This window comes from Malurus melanocephalus, unplaced genomic scaffold, assembly GCF_030028575.1.
Source record: "Malurus melanocephalus ecotype Western Australia unplaced genomic scaffold, MMel_1.1 scaffold_742, whole genome shotgun sequence".
NCBI lineage: Eukaryota > Metazoa > Chordata > Aves > Passeriformes > Maluridae > Malurus > Malurus melanocephalus.
Window position 1 is genome coordinate 11,595 of NW_026623974.1, and position 24,684 is coordinate 36,278.

General features: G+C 41.4%; 1 protein-coding gene across 2 annotated transcripts in view; it reads left to right on the forward strand.

The window, feature by feature from the left end:
• The first annotated feature begins 13,371 nt into the window (after positions 1–13,371).
• XYLT1 (xylosyltransferase 1) overlaps positions 13,372–24,684 on the forward strand; it is a 162,745-nt gene continuing 151,432 nt past the window's right edge. For both annotated transcript variants that reach the window (XM_057384736.1, XM_057384737.1), the window contains exon 1: positions 13,372–13,814. In XM_057384736.1, the coding sequence (XP_057240719.1) occupies positions 13,593–13,814 (222 nt within the window). In that variant the 5' untranslated portion in view covers positions 13,372–13,592. The remainder of the gene's footprint in view (positions 13,815–24,684) is intronic.

A 24,684-nucleotide genomic window follows, 5' to 3' on the forward strand; every position in this document is an offset into this window, starting at 1 on the left:
GAATTATGAATTGTAGTTCACATTTGGTGCTCAGCATGCTGCTTAGGAACACTTGTCACATGTGGTACTCTTCCATTTTCCAGAAAGAATTAAAGGATGTTTATAGAGAAGAAGGAAGTATTTTGATGTTACTGTGGCATAAATTGGAATAGCTTCACTGTTCAGTGATTTTAGTCTGGAGTTCATCCAGCATTACTCAAGGGATAATTTTACCCAATTTTAATTGCACTTTTTTCTTTCAGATGTTTTGTTGTTTGTGGGTTGTGTGTTGTCTCTCCACTCCCATTTCAAGGGAGTTCCTGATACTCAGCTTTGTGACTTCACTGTTGTTCCTAGTCCAGGTGCTTTAGGGCAAGCCAACATTACTCTGCTTTTGGGGCAAAAATCAGATTGTAGCTTTCATCTGGAGGATTTGTTGAAAAATCTGAGTTCACCCAGTCTTAGAGACCTTATTTTTACAAGCTCTAAAAATCCTGATTTTGAGAATGATCTTGCAAAACAAGATCCCTCTACATGTAATAGCCTGAATTTATTTAGAGACAAATATCTGCTAGAAGAATACAGAATGTAAACCAGAAAATGTGGAATCACAGCAAAATCTGAATGAAATTACTCTGTCAGTAAAGAATTCAGCAGGAAGAATATGGCACCCTTTTTATTCAAGGAAGACATAAGGAAGGGTCATCTGGATGTTATCCACAGAGCCTCCTAGAGACATGCATTGATAAACCTAAAAGCTAATGTTCTTTGTTATCTAAGGGTCAGGGGTACCATAGCAGAGGAAAYAGTACATACTACATCAAATCAAAATATTTTAGCAGTAGTTATGGTTATTGTATACAGAGTATAAATATACATTAATAGAATTCTTGAATAGGTAGAATTGGATTGCTCGGGAAAGTCTCAGATAATGTTCCCAGTTCCTACAAACTGCTAATCCATCCCTATGGGTACTTAGTGCTGTGTCTTAACTTGTCCTACCTCATCATTTAAGCAATATTTGTTTCTGTGATATGAACTAATTTGAAATTCTTTATACTTAAAATAGAACATATCACTAAAAATTGTAATCTGTCCAGAACAACCTTTGGTTTACATTTATAAATTAAAAAAAAATAAAAAATCACAGGGACAGTTTTTGTAATCTTCCCTCAGCTTGCACAGACATGAATTAGTTATGACTTGGACATTTTAAGGAAATTTTTTTTTCCTAAACCTGCCTTGATTTGACCTTTAAACTAGAGATGATGAAGATTATTCCCTGAGAGTCCTGGGTGAGATGTTCTATCGGCTGTTTCGATCCCAACCTTTCCTTACGGTGCCCAGCTGCAGAGTCAGCCAGCCTGTTTTGCTGACCTCTGCTGCGACAAACAACCTCGCCTCAGTTTTTTTGTCTGAATCTGAATTCTCTTTTAAATTAACAAACATTTTCAACCTCTAGAACTTCTCAGCAGAAGGGGTGTTTGTCCTATCCCCTGCTCTTTCATTGCTCCTTTAGTTTTACCAGTTTTCAGTTTATTTGCTTCACCCACTGTGGACCTGCTGCTGGTTTAGTATTCTGACCATGGTTGAGACAGTATAGWGTCTATATAGCTTATTCTTTAAATGCTGAGGCATATCAGGATTTAAAACTGTATTTTGGCCATCAAGAAGAAGGAAGATGCCCATGCCCACAAGATTTCTGCAGTTTCTGTGCCTGCTGAGTTCATCTGAGCTTTTATTGTACCTTTCCTGCCGGTACATTTTCTTACAGAGGGAGGATATACTACAATACTTATCTTCTCTGTGCTTGTGCYGGCTCTCAGGGGAAATTTGGCCTTTTTAGTATGCAGTTCAAACACTGTCTGAAAAGGAGTCATGGTTTGGATAATAATTTTTCAAACAAATTTAATACACTGATTTCCTTGGGATGAAGATAAAGTACCATTCCATCCAAGATGCACCTAAAGGGCAACTTGTTTGAGTTAAGTTTACTGAAACAGAAGTGACAGAATATCAATTTGTTTTCTAACTTCATGTCATATTTGAGAATCAAATAAGCAATTACACAAGAGTAAATTGGATTTATTTCAGTATCAGATTTGCAGTTCACTTGTTGGTTTATTTGATTGAGATAAAATAGCCCTTCATTTTACAGTAAACATGCTCAAGTACACATTTGTTTCTTGGCTCCTTCAAGAGCTGGTAGTTTCTCAGCCTAGAGCTGAAAACATTCCTGATACAAAATATGTGACTGACTGACTTAACACCAGGAACCTGCCCTGTAGGGTGATGARCAGTCCCAGTATCTCTCACTTTGCAATGAGGTGACTTCTAAACTGGTGCCAATTTATTCATATCAACTTCTTCCATCATTTGCATTTACTAAAACACCAAAATTAAGTGTAAAAATAAGACCTCATACATATGTATTTCCTTAGTCTAAGGCTGCAACCAAGTGTAAATATAGATCCAAGTTATATGACCCCAACAGRGTACAATTTTATCTTTTGTTTTGGAAACATGGCATTTTAAGATTCTTCCTAGATTTTTCCACATGTTCAGCTGCCTTTTTGTCCTACTAAAAGGAAGCAGATTTCAGCAGGCTTCCCCATTGTTTATCAAAGAGCTCTCACTGTAATTTGCTTTGTTGCTAGTTATGATTTACACAAATATTGCTGCTCCCTAATTCTACCTGAGGCTCCTAAACAGCTCCAAGGATTACTGCAGGGAACAGTACATGCTCACCTCTGGGCCTCCTGCTCAAGGTCATGGAATTGCTTCCATCCCCTGCATTCACCCACAATGTATTTTGCAAAATATGTCAAATCAGACTCATCCAATTTCATTTTCTCAATCTGAATTAATTCCTATGGTGGAGAAGCAAAGATCATGTTGCTTTTGTTTCAGTTCATCTTTTATACAGAATTATTTTGGAACATTCTATAACAAATTGCTTCTGTATTAAAAAGCACATTCTTTATCTAGAATTGTAACGCCTCTCCAGGCCAAACAGAATTTCGATGAAATATGTGAAGCTTTTTGCCAAATCCCYGAGCCACCGAGAGTCATTCCATTCCACACAAATCAAATCCATGCATTTATAATAAGTGTTAAAGAAAATCCAAACATGACAATTGAGGTTTTACAAGCTTGAAAATTATAGCCCAGCCATGATAAGTGACGTTCTGACAGCAATGAAACTGAAATTTGGCCGCCAAAAGCTGTATTTAGCTGTTTGCTCTAATGGYTGTGCTCACCATGAATTCTGAAGGAGAGGAGCAATCTCAGCCCCACAGTTGCAGTGCATGCAGCGTGCAAGAGACAGCCAGGGATCTACATGCAAAACAGCAACTGTCAGCCAAGGGGATGAGCTCAGTTAATTAAAAGCTAAATTAGATCTAAATGAAGGACTCAAAGGAGCTGCCCACTCAGGCCTCTGCTGAAGCTCACAAGCTCTGCAGGACCTYGTGCTGCTGCTGCCCACTGGGGTGGGAAATGCAGCACTGGCAGACCTTCTGAAACACTGAATTAATGGTTCCAGTTTCTGCTGGATAAATAATGCTCTTTGCAAACATTCCTTAAGCCATGATTTGGACCCTCTTACTGCAATTGCTCCTGTAGATCCTTTCAGTAAAGTAATGCCTACCATATATTAATACACATGGCTGGGTTTTCCCAGCATTTTAAATTTGCAGATAGGAGACATTGAGTTCATCTGTGTTTCCATGTGGWATTGGCAGGGCTCCTGCTGCTTTGGTTTACCTGCTGGCATGTTCTGTAGRATTGTAACATATTGGGAGGGAAGGGATCCTGAAAATTCATTTTGACCTCAGGAAAAAATCAGAAAYACTTTAGCTATTCTGACAACTTATTCATCTAACCTGTTTTTTAGAGACTTCACAATTTCCCYAAATGATCTTATCGGTGCTTAGAAACTTTTCTTAATGTCTTTCTAAATTTTTCCTTGTTTCGATTGAACTCMGAACAATTTATTGTTCTTTCTCTTAGAATTAATGTTCTTTTTCTTTGCAACAGTCTTATGTATATTTGAAGGCCATGAGCATATCTACTAATATCTTCMAGATATATTGTACATATTTTCATTTATCTTTTTCTTCTTAAGACACAGCACAGATAGGCTGTGTCATTGAATTTATCATCTCCAATGTTACCCCATGCTGGGTTAAGTACTTGGATAAAGAGTTTGCTCATTGACTTTTAGCAAGAGGTGGTAGAGTACAGGACTTTATCTTCCACGAGGTTTTTAATTGCTCCTGTGACACCTGCTTGGTCACAAGTAATATTTTGCAGATTGTCCAGAGGAGGAARCAAGTAGCAATGTGAGACAAAGAGCAGCAGAGCCAAAAGTGTTCCTTGTTCAGGGTGCCTGTTTTCATTTCTCCATAGTAAGACTAAGCACTTTTTTAGCCCTTTTGCACAATTACTTAGAAACTCAAGGAGGGGTTGCTCTTTTCACTCCTTTCCACTTCCTTCCCAGTCCAGCTGTGTCAGAGGACGAGATCACCAGCCTCAAATAGTCTTGGCTATTGCTCTGAAGGAGAGCAGTTTGTGAGAGTGCTGCCTAATAGGCTTCTGACAGAGCCAGCTGGGCAAGYTGAAAGTTTATAAATGGTTAGTCTGAGCTATTTCAGACAAATTTGCTCGAGGAACTGTAGGAGTGTTCCTGTAAATGTTTTCAGTAGAGTTATCTTCACCAGGGAATGGTGACAAGTGGCAGGCACGGATGATGWCTCCCACTAGGACAGCTGGATTGGGAGATGAAGTGTCTGCAGCTTGATCCCCAGGACAGCAGAAGGCATGGCTGTATCTTCTAAGGGATCTTGTTCTGTGTATAAATGTTTTCTCAGTCACATGCTCTCTATCCATGCTGACTTTCTCMGTTTAGTTAAATAGAAGACCCTGATACCCCTCCTGGAATTACAGTCTTATAAATAGCAATGAGAATTTACACCTGAGTGTAGTCCAGCATAACTTTTCCTTTCATCTTAAAACTTACTGGGCTTCAGCTGAATTAATTTATCCGAAGTGTGCTCTTAGCCAGTGATAAACTCGGTAATTTCATCTCAGTCATGCAGTAATAAAAATAAAGACTAAATATACTTGATTATTTAAAGGCTCTATAACAGTTTCCAAATGAATCTCCATCTACTGTTTGTTAAGGAAATCACTTTGCTATTTGAACAAAAACATTGAATTTGAAGAGTGGAAGTGTGAAAGAGATGGGAAGAAGCACTTAAAACTGTTCTTTTGACTACACTATGCACAGCAAAAATGGATTAAGAACCTGTTCCTRAGCTGATGGTATTGACTGTGATCCACAGCAAAATTTAAAATCCATACAATGTCTAGTTTCATCTTCTTGAATTTGTAGTGAAATGTTTTGTTTATAATGACAACCATTCCAAATAGATAAATCATAATTCAAGCTAGTTTTGACAAAGGAAATTTGAAAGAAACGTAACAAATAGAATGGGAATGCAATATTATGAATTTCACAAATATTTGATCTGCAAGTATCCATTGCATCTTGTGCTTGTGTCTTTGGAATGCTTCCTCTGCTTTTCAGAGCTCCTGTGCTAGAATGATTCATTTCATCATCACATCAGGTAGCACTTGAGGCTGCTTAAGCCGTGCCTGATTGCAGTGGATTGGATGGCATAACCTTTCTGAAGGTTATTCTGACACCTAGAACCCTTGGCACTGTGAAACMCAGAAAACGCTTGTGGTCATTCAGCAGGTTATTTGGACATTTAGAACCCCAAAATTCCACTATCTGGCTAAAAAGTGCCCAAGTTTCCATTTCAAACACCACGTTAGCATTGCTTATGCAGCAAATTCCCATCATCAATTTCAAGGAGACTTTAACTAGTTACGTGCATCCAGTGTCCTCTGAAATTCAGGAGCATTTGGATACCACATTTGCTTGTGCACCTTTAAATACTTTGGCTTTAATTATCAATAACATTTACAACCAGTGATTCTCTACCTAGTCTTAATTTTTTTTCTAATCTCTTACTCTGTGTGTGTGAAACAAATAGAACTAATGTCAATAGACCTCTTAATCCACTAATCTACCAAACTTTTGAGTTACAAATATGAGCCTGGCTTCCAAACAGCTCCTTTTTATGCTTTGCTTAGGATTCTAGCATTTGTGCTTACCACCTTCCATGGATTAACAAGTAAAATCAAGCCTGTTGTGATATGTCTCTGGACCTATATCTATCACAACTTTTCTTTGCAGCAAAGACAGTTCATAATGTTTCAGAGGATCAGAAAGCACTGAAATTACTTAATGGGTACTCAGCTAGAATCTGCATTGCTTTGGAAGAAAGCTTGGAATTTCTACAGAGTATTACAAATGTGCTAGTTTAGAGTAGGGTGTGGCAAGGGAGGTGCTAGCAAGCCCTGGAGGACATAAGAAAAATAAGCTGGATATGAGATTCTTAAACAGTGAAGGCTCAGAGCTTGCCACAATATTGTTTTTAGGGGAAYGTCCAAAAGCCAAGACAATAAGAAGAGGCAGCAGTGTTTTGCMAAGGAAGGGTTAGAAATGTGACGGCAGTGTGAAGTTGAGAGCTGATGCTCCTGCATTGAGACACCAGGGTAGGTATGGCACAAGCCACTGACTGCACTAGGGCACTTGCATTGCTGTAAGTCAGGAGCCAGCATGGTGAAATCCAAGGATTCACTGCTGGAAGAGCAGAATCAGGCATCATTTCCATGTGCTGGGATTTATTTGCTGTTCAGGATTTGTAGTCATCTCTGGCAATTGCTTCTTGCAGCCACAAAACCAAGTATATCCTATACTGAAGCACAGCAATAACAAGATTTGAATGTCATTAGGGGTTCTCCTACACATCTTGTATTAAAGCAGCTAAGTGTTTAACCCATGAACAGAACTCCTATTATCTTTGCTTTTGAAACCTCAGTATAGATCACTTAACCACTCTGCAAGAAATCCCACGAGAGACCAACAACAGCAGGGAACAAAGTCGGGCAAGAAAYAGCAGATTGTATCTGCTAGAGCTTTTTAAATACATTTTTCATAAGAGTGCAGTCAACTTGAATATTACTCCTAATATAGATTAGGTTAAGACAGATTTTTGCAGAGCATGAGGCTCTGAGAATTTGGCCAGATAGTTTTTTCACTGAAGAGCTCTGCCAATTATATACAGCACAAAGCGGAGAATAATGCATGAAATGCATAAAATGCCTTTTTCTTCACTACATGAGGCTTAAAAATAAATGATATAGATCCTCTTTGCATTTTCATCTGTGCTCAGGTAAATCTAAGTCTGAGGTAAAAATCTTTCAGTAGAATTCATCTAGCAGAATGAGTGACCAAATTTGTTGGTTCAGTTTCCAGGCAAGAATRCAGCCATTTGAGAGGTTTCAGTGTTATATAGGATCAGCTATAGTGTCATCAACAGTTGTGTAAATCTGGAGGGTCGGGGTTGAGGAGGTAATAGCAGTGTGARATCTGCCTATACCTAACTCATTGAGAAGGACCCTAGAGCCTCTTTGCCACACATGGACTAATGGCTGACTTTTCCAAAAACTGTATTTCTTTTAAGGCACACCAAATATCTTGTCTGAAAACTCCCTTTCCTGTAGCATCCAAATCACAGCCAAGCAGGTTTTTGCACCTGCTTTTGCTAATGACTTTCTAAATACAGAACTACTAATGATGGTTATCAAGTTTGTTTCCTTAAATTTAAATAATTGTCTTTGCTCTGTAATATCCTGTGCAACCCATGGTGTTGGCAGACACCATGAAACTCAGCTTTCCTCTGACATTGGTCAACTCAGCTATTGGGAACTGCATCAGGAAATCAGCCCACCATTTCAGGTCCCATATCCCATGTGAAAATGCCATGATTGCCCTTCCCCTACCCCTGCCCTGGGAAACTTGATCCAAGAGTTTGCAGACTTTATGCAGAAGCTCACAAAAATGTCACTGTCACAGCTCCACCTGCCACATTGTACTCTGTGGGACTGCCCAGTGTGGACAWGGGACAAGAGTGCACCAGTGGCAGGCAAATGATCTGTTGAGGCTGCCAGTACTGGGTTTGACATACATCACAAACAATGTTTCCTGACAGAAAGGATTGTATTCAATCAATTACCACAAAATGGCTCTGTTTATCAAGAACAGCCACACTGTTTCATCAGATATGTTTTCAGAGCAAGCTTTCACATATATGAGTGTGCATCGTGTCAGGAGCTTAAGAATAAAACTTTGTCTTTAAAAATCTGTATTTTCCAGAGTTAGGTAAAATGAAAAACAATTCAAATCTTCTTTCAAAAGCATATTTMCTTTCTAGTTATTGTTTCTGCAGCAAGTCATAGTGATATCTCAATAGAAGTTTAGGTTCCAAACTAAACTGCAGGTGACTACTGGGATAAATCTCTACATATACTTTGCATTGGTATGTCCTCATAGTAAATGTAGTCAAAAAACTGTTGGATGTTCTGAAACTGGCTAATCATGCAAACACAACCTACAGTGTCACTCTTAGTGATAAGGTCTCTTTTTTTCCTCTCTTCTCCTTTGATTACCCTTTTTTTTTGTGTACCACTTGTCTTTTTCCATCAAATGCACAGATAGAAAAAAACCACAAAACCTAGAATGAAAGCCCAAGCCAAAAAAAAACAGTTCCTTCTGCATCTAAACAAATGCTATTTGCAACAGGCAGTGGCTGGTTCTAATTTAGATAATCCGAAGTAGGTCACCTTCATGAGTCTTCCAGAATTTCTAACTTAGTAACTCAGATGGATAATAAAAAACAATTTTTAGTTAATGAGAGAACATCAGAAAAAAAGAACTGCAGGAAGCTGTGAACTGCAGTATCTCCTTACTGAAGACAGAATGCCACATGGCAAGAACAGATGGGTAATCCTTCCGTGATTATCCTCGACCACTGGCTGAAGGAAAAAGCTGTCACAACACTAAGGGCTGTATATGAAGTACATATACAGCCATTTCCCCTCATGGATAGTAAAAGGTTTTATATGCTAAGAGATTATAAAGAAAAAGRGATGCTTTAATGTGATGGTGAAGGGAATAATTCTTCCATTTTCCTTCACTTCCTGAAGTGGAGCATATGCCAAGGTCCTGAACTAAATTTACCTCTCAAAAAGGAGATGTAAGATACACTCCTTATGCACATTACATATTTCATACAAACTGAGCATAGAACCTGCTTTTATTGTCTTTGACAATCCTGACACAGTATGTTCAGCTGATAATTTATAGACAGTGTTACCAGAATGAAATGTTGGTGTCAAAATTTTGTCTTTTGCATATTCATTGACACCAGAGCTGGCATTTGTGAAGTGGCAAAATGAAACAAGAATGCATTAAGAAAGGTTTGCTGGAATCTCTGGTTTTACATAACCACCAGAATGAAAGGCATTTTTTGCATTCAGTGGTCCCATTTCTACTGACTCTTGTTCTGCCCATGCACATAAGAGAGCACTTGAATTTATAACCCACTTGGAGAGTAGCCTGATGTAAAATGAATGTTTATGAGAAAAAAATATGGAAGAGTGACTATCCATGGTACAGTATACCTGAGTGGYGAAGAACACACATGTAAATCATAAGAATGATTGAATTCCAGAACATGAAGGTAATSGTGGCTCTGTGGTTCCAAAAAGATGAAAACACAATTCCTCTACCTTTTAAATCTAGCAATATACCAGTGTTTAAAAACAAAAAGCAATGTTTTGGGAACTTGTTGCAGAGCAGACAGGGACCGTAGTCTGAGAGGGTGAAATTCTCAAGGAGTAATTCTCTACCCTGGTTTTGCTCTTTCAGATTTGATGCRTAGAGCAGCAAGACTGCCAGACTCCCAGGGAAAAGGCCCATGTCCTCCATATGTGCTAAAGTGATTAGGAGTGGTTCTTGTTCTGGCTAGTGWCTGAAGTAAAAGAAAGAATTTGTCACTTCAGGGAAGAAGCCCAAACTTACAGAAGACATTGCTACTGCTGCTGCAGATTACTCATTGAAYACTGCTTGTGGACTATTTTCAATCCTTTCTAGTCCTAAGGCACATTCCTTAGGTGCTATGATTTTTTTGATATCATGGGAATATACACAGATTTGCTATTTGTTCTGTATTCTTCACAGATTTGCTTTTGAGTATATTAAAGATACCCATTCTTAGATAAATCAGTTCATTCACCTTTTTCCCCTTCAACCTGATAACAYATAGCTGAAATCTAAATTTTGATGTGATAAGGACATGACTGTTTTTAAGAAAAAATGCAAATCTTCACTTTGAAATAACTTAGTCTTTCACTGATTACAGAATGTGCTTCTGTACCGCCTATGAGTCAGGCTGTGAGCTGGAGTTCAGATAAGCCTGTAGTGTTTGTTCACCAGATGGACCATAAGCTCTGCAAAGTAGAGCAAAGGATATTGCTTATTAACACTGCTCTCAACTTCACTTATTTCTTTGTGCAAAGTCTGGTTACTTGATGCAATTTTAGGCTGTATTTACACTGTCAGGAGGAAGAAACAATTTTTTTTTTATAACAGGATAGGTAAATCTAGCAAAGTAGATCACACTAAAATGGAACTGAGTATGGTTCTTTTTTTACACCATTTTAAGTAGGCAAGATTGATACCTTCCATCTCTCAAACACACCCACACTGAATTTACATACCTGTACAGTGGCAAAAAATATTTAAATCAATCATCTCTTGGGATTTAGAGCAAATTAGTCAGGTCACAGTAATTGGCCAAGTCACAGTAGTTACCCTTGCTTAAAACACCATCTTTCACAGTTGAGTGCAACCAACATAATACTTACGTAAGAATCAAATCTGTTTTTTCTCTTATATATTTTGTGCTAGATACTAATTATCTCACCTAACATGGGCAACTTTGGGAATTTTCAGAGTGGTAACTCTCTCAAGTGTCTTCTGTGCAACCTAGTTAAATATTTTCTGATGCAACACAGCTCAATCAAGCTGCCATTATTCATAAATGTTTTAATAAGAAAATCCATTTAACAGTTTTAACTTTCATGCAATTTCTGATTTCTGTTTGTTCTTTGGATTGGTACAGTTCATTTTTTCAGTTTCTGTTATTTGTTTTTTCGTCTTCAAATTCTCAAGATGCTCAGCCTTGCCCTTTATATTTTTCAGTTTGGATCAACACAAGAAAAAAAAGGCTATTGGTTAAATTCTCTTCTTTCTATTTGGCTGTTTTCTTTAGCACAGAAGGATGTTTTGAACAGTTGTTATTGGTCATACCATGGTTTTAAAAATGAACACCATACTTATTGCACTATCCTTTCCAGATTTTACAAGTCTAATATGGGGAAAGGAGGATTTTGAAGGAGAAATCTGCTCCTCTCTCTGCTCCACTTTTTCTGTCAGTGCAGAAGTGTCTYATGCTGGGGCTCCCACCCATACACAGGGCTGACTTTATGGAGAAGACTCAGATCTTTATGGCCTATAAATTATTGTGGTTTGGATACAAATCTTCTCTCCAGCCTGGCTTTCAGTAGGACACGTGTGAGACTGAGCATGCACTGCTGTTCCTCACTGCCCTATCAGTCACAGTAATTATAYACAGAGATTAGGAACACCCACGGACATTTTCCAGCATAAAAATTACTCCATAAAATCTGGAGGAAATTTTCCAATAGGTCATAAAAWTTTTAAGAAGCATGGATCACAAGTTCATCAAAATTACTGCTGTGCTCCTTTTATAGAAAACAGTGGTTCCTTGTGTTGAAGTACTGCCTGCCTTGAATGTTGCTGTTAGGGATTTTAGCCATTTTAGGGTATCCATAGGWATGTGTCTCCCATTACCAGTGAGGTACAAAGGACTAGAATCAGGTCCTGAGGCTCTTCACAGCTCTTGGTCATTTGGCCTGTTCAATGTCTGTTTTATTTCTGGCACTATGAGGACCTCCTGCAATCTACAAGGGAAGGCCGCATGGAGCAACTGCTTGCTAAGACCACAATTTCCTTTTGAAGAGAAAAGCATTAAATCCCAAGTGGAACATGCTTTTATCTTGTATTTGTCAGCAAATTTGCTTGTGTTTATAATGCCTAATTATTTGATAGTTTGAAACAAAAATTACCCATTAACTTTGTGAACTGTGCAGTAATTTTTTTGTTGTAACAGCTCATTTTGCTGTACTGTGGGACCAGCAAATGGGATGCATGTGCAACTGGTGTGGAAGCCCGACACTGTCAAAATTTGTTATCACGGGCTCCCTGCCATCACCCCAGCTGGCAAAAATGGGACAGTGTTCCACTGCACGAACGGAAGGTCAGCCAGACGATGCTCTGTCACAGAAAGGAGCCTTTCTGGGCTGACTTTCCTGGAAGTTACTAATGATGTGTTTTGACCTCTCTGTTTGGAGACACCTTGCAGTCAGTGATACTCAGACAGTGACACTGTTTGAAACTGCCACAAATACTTCATTTGCTTGTGAAGTGTTGCAACGAATGGTTCCTCCTGTAAAATTTTATTTGTAGCCTCACTGGATCATGAGGAAAATTCCCTTAATAAAGGATGCTTCTGAATCTTACTACTTCTTTCATTTTCTTCAGATCAAAAACTAAAGCACTTCCAATGGAAACAAAATCCCGCTGGTCTGTGCAAATCCTACCTGGCTGTCATTTAAAAAAGCAACTGTTCTTACAGGGAGATAATGCTTTTTACCTTTGGATTTGGTTTGTAGAGTGGAATTAGGCTTAGAAAAACAGGCATGGTGCAGGCAGATTAAACCAACTGCCTACTTCAGTTCTATCATCAGATAATGAGATCTTTCAGATTAGAAAGCCAATACCAGTAYGGGAGAAAAAGGCAACTGACCTCTTCCATTATGCTCATTTTTTGAGACACTGGGCATTTAGTTACGGCCGCATTGTGCGTGGTCCCTGCAAACCTCACCGGGGTGTGGAGGTGTGACACCTTGCTGTCGCTGTCATTCCTCTGAGGCGAGAGGCTGCCAGGGACCCTATTACTTCAGAAAAAAAAAACTTTAAAAAAATCATCGCAGTCTCATGGACTTGGGCCCCGYGGTGGCCGTGAGGCGAGGGGCGCGCGCCGCCCGCCAGGTGCCGCCGCCCGGCCCGCCGAGCCCGCGCTCCCTCAGAAGATGGCAGTCGCCTCCCGCCCCGCCGCCGGCCGCCCCCTCCCCTGCCCTCCCCTCCCCGCTGCCGTCTGCCCGCCCGCCGGGAGCCGCCAGCCGCCCCGCCCCGGCCCCTTCCCCTCGCACAGAGCCGGGGCTCGCCCGCCCGCCGGCGGCGGCAGCAGCCCCCGCAGCCCCCGCCGCCGCTCCTCCTCCGCCTCCAGCCCACCCTCCTCCTCCTTCCTCTTCCTCCGCCAACCCCACCCCTGGCCCCGGGCTGGCCCGGCCGCGGGCTGCCGCGCCGCCAGGGCTCCCCGCCGGCTTCCCCCATCCCCACGCGCCGCGAACACCTCCTCCTCCTTCCCCCCCTCCCTCCTTCCCCACCTCCGCCCTCCTCCTGCTGACGTCTGGCTCTGCCCGGCTGAAAACTCGGTGCCGCGGCGGATGCGGCGGCTCTCGGGAGCGCGGCGGCGGCRGCAGCAGCGAAGATGGTGGCGGCTCCGTGCGCCCGGCGGCTGGCGCGGCGCTCCCGCTCGGCGCTGGTGGCGGCGCTCACCGTGCTGCTCCTGCAGACCCTCCTCGTCTGGAATTTCACCTCCCTCGACGCCGGCGAGGAGCAGCGCGGCGGCCGCGAGAAGCGAGACCGCAGCGGAGATCAGCGGGGGCAGCCGCAGCGCCGCGGACCCGGCGCCCCGCACGGCAAGGCGATGGTAGGCGGGGGAGCGGGAGCGGCTGTGTCTCACGGCGTCTGGCGGCACTTCTGCCGGGACTGCGGCGCGGGGAACTCGGGGCGAGCGAGGCGCGGTCGCCCCGGGGCTCGCGTTCCCCGCACTCCGCGTGGGCGCTTCCCGCAGGTGCCGCGGTGCGGGGCCGGTCCTGCCCCCGGTCCGGCGGGAGCGCCCGGGGTGCAGAGCCTGAAAAYGCATCCTTGGGATCCGCTCCCTTCCCCGAGAGAGGGATCTCTCGTCCCATTGCCGGCGCTGCCTGCCGCGGGCATCCCAGCATCCCCGAACTTCGCGGGAGAGCGCCTGCCCCCCACCGTCCTAGGGGTTTGCTTTAGTGCTTCTTTGCTTTYTCCAGCCTCAAAAGCGCACAGGCGCTATTCTTTATTGCACAGTTCTAACAGGCCCAGGAGGTGACGGGCAGTGAAATGTAAGGCAATCATTTTGTTAACCGCTGAYAACTCAGGGATACTGAAACTGCCCACACAGGATGAGGACCTTGTCTCTTACCACGTTCTTTTGCAAACTCCCCGGTTTTCATTCAAATGACTCGGGCYTGAAACCACAAGGGGTTGCAAATCTGGCTCTATTGCCGGTCGAATTTTCTATTTTTGAATTTTCTATTAGGCAGGTGAAAAAGCAAATTAAGTRTTCTTGCAAACCTCAGTTGTGTAGCACCAGTATTCAGCTCAAGAGAAGCTTCCTTTGGTTTTCATTTTATTCTTTCAGCAGTAGGCTTATATTAAGTAAGTGATGCCTCTCAAAGTGCATGCTTAGTTTTTGTCAGTTTCTATATTTTTGTTTATATCCTTGAGAGAGAAGGCAAGAACTTGGGGCTCAGAGGTGATTTACCCTTGTAAATTACTGTGAGTGGTTTGGCCTCGAAAAGCTGCTAAGAACTGTGCTCCCAGCGCACCAGTACTCTGTCACTTGGGACAACTTGTAGTACCTACCCATCCACCGTGTGCAGATCCTGCTCTGCTTTCTAGATGTGAAAATTAAATGTGTAGTTTACTGAATTCAGTTTTTGTCTCTACACGTAATCTTATGTTGTTATTTGCTGTGTTTATAAATCCGGCTATTTCGACTTCACTATTTTTCCTCCAGTGCTGTGCCCTCTGCCACTTTTCCTGTCCATCCAGTCTTTTATGCTTTCTTCTCTCAGTCTTCTCCAGCTTTTTTCCTTCTCGATCTCTCYACTGTGGGTTATTGAGGTTGGTAGRTGCTGGTACCTGGGCAGGCAGGGGGCCGGGAGAGGGCAGGCTGCACCTGGGGCTTCAGCCTTGCTTCCCAGCTCCTCAGACTTTCTAGGAAATTATCCTCATCTGTGGGCTCCAGGGCAGTGTTGGAACATACACTCTTAGCAGTTATCCCACAAATGTCCTGGTGCAGTGTCCATTTGCACCTGATGTGCTGGAACAAGCGCTGGGTTTGGGGCGGAGAGCTCATTGTTTCCATGCTGGAGACACACAGACACAGAATATGAGTATTTTGATGCTGGCAGTTATGAATCACGCCTTTTGCATACAGTTTTGATCAAAGACCTAAAGATGGAGCACTGGGGTTCTGAATAGAAAACATGTTTTAAAACACATGCTGAGTGCACCTATTTTCCCCTCGTTATCTAAATGACTGTTACGGATCACACTGGGCTGTGCCACAATGTCTGACTTTGATATTAAAAAAAGAAAAAAGCAACAATACTCAAGACAAGTGGCAGCGTACTTAACGAAGTGCTTTGTCAAGAGGTGATTTGGCAATGCTTCTTCAAGATGACTTTATGGTRCTTGTGGCTTTGCTTAACCTGCACACTGGGAAGTGGCTGCCATCCTTAAAAYTACTTTGTCAGAATACAAAACCTCACACTTGAGTGTCCATTTATCGATTGCAATGTGTGCTTGGTGGAAAARTGATAGAAAATTTGATTTGTGCAGACTTCTGCCTGAAAAACTTGGCATCTGTCTTAAATCCGTAGGTAAAGTTACCAGTCTCACMTGTGTTACCAGTCTTGATTTAAAACTTGGTTCATGAAGAAAATCTCTGATAAATGGAATTGTATAGCAACTTCGTAAAAGAAGACTTCTTTCCTGTTGCTTTGTTTCCACATTACAATGCAATTTATRTAATAACCAAGCAAAGTTAGTATCCTCAATTTAAGTTTCCCATAGTTTGTGTATGTCARATTGTTTTGCAACAGTTGGAGAAGCTGGCTGATGTGAATGCAGTAGTTCCATTATATCCACATGTCTTGGGTTAAGTGCATCTGGGTGGCCCTCCAAGGATTTTTCAAAGATTTTTCAGTCTTGCATTTTAACAAAAAAATAGTATTAATTTCAATGTGTCTTTGGTCTCTGAATGGGATTGCGTGTTTTAATACATTTTGAGGAGTGTATTTTTGGAAGGCCGCTGAATGTTTGTCTGTGATGTAGTACTTGATCACAGTTTTTCCACGTTTTTCACTTGCCCTGCTAGCTACCCTTACAAGAGCCTTTATACTAAATAGTTATGTAAACCAAATTTTGGATACTTGACAGAAGACAGTGCTTCTCAAACCTATGTCTGAAAGTTGCCATATGAGGCTACAGTGCATTTTTTTATCTTAGTTTTAATTTGTCTCAGTCCTGTGTACAAGACTGAAATGGGAGTACCTGTTTTACCTTACCAAACTGGATGTAAGTAGTGTGAAGATTTGGTAATTTGTGTCTGTGGGAAAAGAAACATAATCCTTTGAATCAGGTGTTTAAAAGATGTTTCGATTTTTATTAAATGCTTCAGATAGATGTAATAAGCATTACCATTTGATAGATAAAATAACATTGTACCACAGTAAAAGGGTTGCCACTGTACCTGTGTGTAATTGGATGGGATTTGACAATTTGGCAGGAAGAAACWATTTTGAATTGAGCAATTTTGCAACTGAAAACACCTTGCTAGATCCCCTGACCAGCTACATCTGGAGCTTTCATTAGTCATAAGCAGTTTCCTGCAGTTGCTCCATATTTAATTAAATGAGCTTATAGATACTTCTAAAGAAGTATCAACTGTATGRTTAGCAGTGATTTCAGTGGGTACTTGCAACCGTTCTTGCAGCTGCACCCTTTGCACMAGCTTTATTCATGCAGCATAACTCCAGTGTCAGAATTAAGCTGCCTTCTGAGAATAGGTTGATTTTTATGTAAGGGTTTTTATCTTTGAAAAGTATGCAACAGTTTTTTTGTGAAAATACTGAGCATGCTGCTCAGTGTCAGACTTTCTTAATTCAGCCTGCTAGCGGTGGTGGAAGGGGCTTGTGGATATTGAGTGTCGGGAGCCCAAAGGGAAGAAAATRGGATGCAAATCCCTGCTTTGGGGCTGCTGAGGATGAGAGGGATGTGACAGCAGAGCATCTGCTGCTGTGGCGTTGCACTGACAGGCAGTTGTGCGTCTCAGGGATGCACTTGTGCTGCCCAGCTGGGGCCCCTGCCTTGGAATTGGGTGTTGAAGGCACTGTCTGTGGGTATTTGCTGCTCCTTTGTGCCTCCGGGTAACGTTGGGTTTTCACTGCTGCCTGTTCTGCCATAAAGCAGAAATGCCAGTGCACTGTTATTGTGTCAGTGGAGTGAAATACAGCTCTTGCCTGCTGGTGTGGGATCAAAGCATTTCTTCAGTCTGAAATGTTGTGTATTGTTTTAAAGAAATGGTGTGTTTCTTTCAGCATGAAGCTGTCAATGGAACCAACTGTATCAATAGCTCAGAATGTTCAGAACTGCAGAATGAAAAGAAAATGCCATGTCTTTGGGGTCAGTGAGCAGTTTTAATTCCAAGCAAAAGTTAAGCTAGGKAGGACAGTCCTGAGGATCACCAGTGCCTCTCCTCCTTATTTTTATATCTGTAGTGGGAAATGTGCTATTTCTTTTTCTGGCAATGTGGAGAGCAAGGCTGTGTCCTCCATGGGTCAATCAGCTGAATGTGTTCAAGCCCATTTTTTCTTGCTTTTTCCTTTCTTGTAACCTCCTGGTGATGCATGCTGAGCTCCACCAGGTGAAAGGTGCAAGATGCAAAAAGTAATTACTATGTGTGCCTAAACTCTGTAATCCCTGTTGCTTACTGAAGCTAGGAAAGGCATCCAGGGACTGCTCTGCTCCACTCTAAGGGTTATGAAAACTGTGATCAGTTGTTGTAACTAAAAGCAAAGTAGCAGCAACTCTAATGCTGGAAAGTGCTGGGGGAATCATGCAGCAAAGAAAAGCTGRGARGCTTTACTCCACTTTCTCTGRGGTTCATCCACCAGTTATTTCCCCCAGCCTTTTCCAAATGCTTTCCCAARCTAAGACCAGTGCAAAATTCACCTRGCATTTCATACAAAAGCTTGGGGTTCTGTCAGGTTTGGATATGAGAGCCTYCTTTTGGAGTGTGTTTGCCCCTGGAATATTTAGATTCTGCAGGTGGATTCCCAGCACTGTTTTTCCAGAAACAAACACAGAGCCCATCCTTACCCTCTGCCAAGCATCAGAGCGTTATCTGTGTGGGAGGTACGGGACAAGGGAGTTTCTAGATGGGGCACAGCTTTCAGTGCAGCACCAGTGATAAAAGCACAGCTTTGCACTGGGGTGACAGCAGGGGTGTGCTGAAAGAGGGAGCATCTGCCATGGGCGAGGAACTGGGATGGTGCTGAAGAGTCGCTGTAGTTCCTGGGAATTCACACTACACTGTTGCATTTAAGTGTAAAATAAGCTGTTAAACTCCATAAAATGAAAAAGTTTTCAAGATGAAAGGAACTATTTCAGCGCTAATTTATCCTTTTTGCTTAAATCAGTGAATGTATRTGTTTCATATATGTAGACACAACCAAATCGTATCTACTTAAATGTCTTCCCCTCTAAGTAGGTTGTTGATGTAGACCTGGCCTCAGTAATTTAATCTGAACACAAGAAATGAGGGAAAACTGGTTTTCAGGAAAATTTCCTGACCTGAAATGTGCAAAGAAGCTTAACGTGAGCTTATCATTTGTGTGTTAAACTTCAGTCTGGAATGACTCCGTCTCTGGAAACTGAGACTCACTTGTTTTAGTGCACTGGACTTAGTGAAGCAGCTTAGGTAGGGTACCCTGTGTTGTGAATAAAATTAATAGCATCGAGCTATTATGTGGACAAAAATGATCTGTTTCTTAGAGAACGGGTCTATAGTTCCGACTTAAATGTTAAGTACAGTTTCACTTATTATCAGGAGCTTAATCACGCTGCACTATGGTTTTAATAACAATTGAGAAGGAGAATGGAGACAACTCATCATTTAGTAACGGCAAAGGGGGGAGACARTGCATTGCAGCTGGAAGGTGTGTAATGATTTTTACAAAGTCTTAGCACTTAACAAGGCTCATGTTGATAAAACAAACAAATCTTTGCAGTAAGAAAACTAATGTATGCATCATTTCAGGGGAGTAGTAGAACCAGATTAGATTGATGGTCTCCTGGAGCAGTTACCTTGTTAAGCATCTTCTCYGCAGGAATTTGGGAATGTATTATATGAAATGGATCAGAAGCCTTTTGGAGGCCACTGGTGTATTTTTTGTTGTGTTGGGTTTTTATTCCTTAATGTATGATGGGATTTTGCAGATGTTCCCTTTGAAATAGAAGCATTTTAATTTTTTAGCAAGAGAAGACCAGCTGTTGTACAGGGGACGTACAAATCCCATTTACTTCCTGTCAGCAATTGCAAAATGAGTACTTTTTGGTGTAAAAGGCCCTCATTATCTGCCACATGTTTTGGCTCTATTCAGAAACATTTTTCAAAATATTTCTCCCTTTTGGCATTGGAAGTCCGTGATCTGTGATAGGGCATCTTATTAGTGCTTGCTGAAGGGCCAGGAGTACAATGAAAGCATGAAGTGATCTTAATTTGTAGGAACAGTCAAATTATATAACCTCGAGGAYTAATATTAATCAAATACTTCCTGATTTTTCTTTACAGTGTTAAAATTAGATCTGGCACTTCACTGAAGCTTTTGCAGTGACTCTTTAATTGGAATACAATGTCCTGTATTTTTTTTTTCTTTTGATTTAGGCTGACTGGAAGTCTGATTTGGGCAGATGAAGGAGCATCCCTGTGTGGGTACTCAGAGGGCACTTGGGTTCTGGTGTGTGTAACTGCAGTTTGAGGGCTAGCAGTTTCAAGTGTTTAAGTCTCCTCTTAAGATTTAGAACCTCAGTCCTTATTTTTTTTTTTTTTTTTAAGTAATGGTAGGCCTTTGATGCTGTTCCACAGAGCCCTTGTTGAGTGGGAGACTGCTCTATGGGACAAGGGAAAGTTGAAGTCCTGGGTGCCTGCTSTCATCAGTAACCTCTTGGCATCTTTAGCAAAATGTTTAGAGCTACGTAACTAAGGGTGACATGTAGTTTTGAGTTTTTCAGTTATTGGTGCTCCAGACTAGTCCTCTTTGATCTGATAATTATGTTTTTTATCTCTTTCCTCCAGAGGAGCCAAGCTCTGGCAGGTCCCAGCTTTATTTATCCTGTTCACGTTTGGTGCTGGTGATGATCAAAGTGCTATCCCTTTTTGAGTGCTTAAGCCTGGGGTGAATCTCACAAATATGTGGGGTCTGAGGCCTTCTCATGAACAGAGATGAGTGTCTCCAGAGGGCAGTTCAGCTCATTTGAGGCGTGCATCTGTGCCAAAGCCTGCTCCTCTGTGCCAGCAAGGCAGAGGGCCATAGCATTGATGCTCAGATACTTGCCTTTGGTGCAGCAGTTCATTCCTTYAGATGCCGGCTCTGGTGTTTGTCTTCCCCAGTCTGCAAAGTGTGCTTAATTGATGTCCCATCCTTCATGGAAGTGGTGTGGGATTGAACTCATCTGTTCTTGTGAAGTAGTTGAGATCTTCAGCAAGRACCAGGACCATCTTGTCAACTGCTGTGTTGGTATAACTCCATTAAAGTCAGTACAGACCAGCTGGGGATTCTGGACCCACCAATGTAATTATTGTTATAATAATAGTATCAAACAAGTAATCATTATTTTTACTCTTCTCTTTTCATTTTGAAATGAGAAAATTATTTCCTCTTKGATCAGTGAAAGTAATTTACATTTTGCAGAATAATGGTCTACATGAAAATATAGTTATTATTCATTTGTATGGCACCATCTGGGCAYTAGAAGCTTCACAGACACATGTGAGGAAAGGTCCCTGTCTTGAAGAGTTTACAGGCTGAATAGCAAGTTATAGCTGCTAGCACTTAACACGAGTCGCAAATGGAATTTTGCAGTGTTACCATCAGGGACCTGTTCAGCACTGGACTTCCACAAACCCTTCTTCAGTGATTTTCACTCACCAATCAGAGTTTCTCTGTGATTGGCACTGTGCAGCCTAAGGGTAGGATAAGTTAAAGGATTGATTAGTGTGGATGGATCAAGGAAGAATGCAGCAACAGGCTAATATTATAAATTGGCTGCCCAGCTGGTTTGGGGCAGGTAAAGAATATTTCCAGGCTTCACTTGGAAGCACAAAATGGTTTTGATGCCTTGTGGACCTGTGCTTCCTATGGAGTTATTCCCAAGCTCTACATCAAATACAGGACTGAGTTCTTTACTGAGTGTSAGTATGCACTAGAAGTGAAGAGACCAGACTTTTACAGCTGTATGGATATAAAAATGGAGCAACATGTAGCATTACCTAAACATATATATAGTGTAACCTTGCTGAGTACTGAAAGGGTCAGTACAGAACACTGAAATCATATGACTTCTTATTTTTAGAGATGATTAGAGAATTCCTCCAAGGGACAAACTATTTATAACATGTCTATAATTTGCTGCTTTTATTTCTTTTTTTTTTGTGGTGAAATTAAACCAATAAATGAACACCAGTTAATTAAAAAAGTTAGCTAAAAAAGATTTCACACTAGTGTGTGACTCTGAGGTCAGATCGTGAATGCTTCCTACATGTATTTTGTTTTCAAGCTGCTGTTCTATTGCTGTTCTATTATTAGAGAGTAAGTGGGATGCTTATTTAAAACAATTCTACAAAGCTGAATGACACTGCAAACTTTGGTTTAACTTGGATTTGGTTGAATGAGTCATGGACACTCATTTCTGCTTCATGCTGCAGCCTTTGCTTGCCCTTCAGATGTACTTTTTGGTTCAGTTATAGTGGTGGAATCAGAGTATTTTCCTTGGAGTTGATGCTGTTCACTGACTTTTTGTGATGGTCAGTTTTGGATTTCATGCTGTCTGAATTTSTGAGAGGTCTCATTTTGTTCTTAAAACTCAGCCTGTTTCTGGTTATCTTTGTTCTTTATAATTGCCCTTGTTGTGATTCGGGAGCACACACAGTTCAGTTAAAACATCTTCCATGAAAGGAAAAGTGTTTGAGGTCATGACTATATTGACTWAAATGAAACAAGCTCCCTCAAATTACATCCAGCCTGTTGACCCTTACCTGGGAGAGGAACAAACCTGAAAAATGACATTTCTGTGGGAATTTTTGTGTTTTTTAGAATTGCACACCTGTATGTCACAGAGGCAAATAGAGTCCTGTGTGTTCTACCTGTGAACTCAGAGGGATGACAGCTGGCCACCCTTGCGTAGTCCCACAGTTGCCAGTGTCATTAGTTCTTTTGACTAAGGAACTTTTTTCTCAGTGTGGCAGTGTACCTAGAGAAATGGCCATCTGCTAATTATGAGAATGTAAACTGGATTTCTCTGTAGAAATGGAGCATTACCAGAGATCTTCATTGGAGTCATCTAAAACAAGCATATAAATAATAAAAAAAAAGCTGTTATCAAGCTAATATTATCATGTAGAAAAAAGTACTCTCACAAAAGTAGCAACTTGTCTGCATAGATCCACATTTGGGTAGCTGTAGATAAATCTAGGCACCTAACTGTATTGTTTTAGATGCTTATAGGCTTGCTGATGCACTTAAAACTTACCGTGGGTGCCTGCCACAGCTGTTTAAATACATAAACAAGAATTCAGATGGCCACCTTATGGCATCTAAGTGCAACAACTTGGCCTACAGTGTGTAAAACCGAGGAAACAAGCAGAAGAGGCGTGAATGTAGTAAACAAAGCTGTTAGTGTGTATACACTAGGAGAATAATAATACTTTGCACAGCTACTGTGCCTCAAATTGCTTACGTTTTGGCATTCACTTGAATTGAGTTTAGTCACTCAGTGGCATAAATAGAAACTTGGAGGTGCTGCCTGCTAGCAGAGTACATGGAGCAGTACGAACTGCCTTTTTGGCAGTCTTACAACAAAAGACGTGCAAGTCTTCAGCGCAATATTTTGATAAGTTGTTGGTTCTTATTAAAATAATAATTATGGCAATAATTATAACTGTAGTTGGTTCTGACTGAGCTGCTAACTGAGTAGAGGACAGCGGGAGGAGGATTATGAAATGTTCTTGTAAAGCCATCTGAGTCCTGCTTCTTGAGCTTTGTGCACCCAAATGAGGATGTTTGTCTGTATTTTTGGCATGTCATGTGCCACTACATGGCAGTGCCCATGTGCTGGGTGTGTCCCCCCAGGAGAGAGCTGGAGATTGCTGTGCAGTCTGCCTTACAGGCAGCTCATCATCCCTGTGTCTGTGTTTCTAATAACAGAGATATGATCAAAACAGGTGATAGCATTGTACAGCAGTACAGTGATAATATGGTGCAATAACTCCCAGCCATCTTGCTTTCTGCAGTTGGCTCTGTGATGTTTGCTGTGTCTCACTTTCATGGCAGGATCACATTTTCTGATTCCCCAAAGCTCAGGCCAGGCCTCAGTGATTCTGAAACCAAACCTACAGGTAGCACTGTAGCTGTGATGACACTGTCCTGAGCCTCTCTAATCTAATTCAGTATTAAGCATTTACACTGGCCAGGCTGCCACTGCATGACCTCCTGTGCTAAGTGAMTGCAAGTGATTAATGACTATTTATTAGGAGAAGATGGTCTGAAACCTGCTCCCTTTACAGACAGTGTAAACAGTGATTTCTGCTCCTCACCCCCAACCCCCAGTTGAAAAAGATGGTATTTTTTCTCTTTGCTTTCTTTTGAAGTTGATTTTTTTCATCCCAGTATGTCTAAGAAATGCAGACTGCACTGGCCTTCTCCTGCCCCATCTTGTGAAGCTGCAATGGGCATCTAGAGTGGGAGTTTTGTCCATTTTAGTACTGTCACCAGTCTGCCAGACTGAGCAATGATCTTGTGTTCTCTCAGAATATTATCAATACTTTGTAGTTTAAGTTCTTCAGGGGATGTAAATTTACAGTGATTTCTATATTGAGAAGGTGTGGATTGAGGTAACTGGTGAGAAAAGTACTTCAGGTCTCTATTCCATACTTGGTAAATAGTAACTCCATTATGAAATACTATTTCTCTGTTGATTAAATTGCTGTGGTTTTGTTTTCCTTGCTTGCTGTCATTGGTAAGTTGCTTTCTTCCTAACTTGTGTTGTCCAGTTTCCTGTTGGCTTAAAATAAACCCTTCTGCAGCATTTGCTTCTTTTGTGTTGCCTACAGAGAGCAAAATGTATCCTCAAATGTTTAAATCTGTTGCTAAGGTTAGGGTGCTAGTTTCGTAGCAACACAGAGATGCCACAGGTGTTAAAATCATGTCTTTGGTAGAGAGTTGGTGGTTTGGTGGTTTCTGTGTTTCTCCCTTTCCTGTTTATTAGAGTAAAATGTGTTCAGGGCTCAGTTTCGCACCTCTCACGCAAACAGAGGCATGCATGCACCTGTATTCCGTAGTGGTCAAATATTTGTGATCCAATACAAGCAAGAGCTGCTTAGGCTAGAAATTTCTGGATTAACTGTTGCTTAGAATGATTCTGCTTTGCAGCATGCAGTTTCAATGAATTGAGGCTGTGGCAAGCTGTCACTTCATCCAATTCGT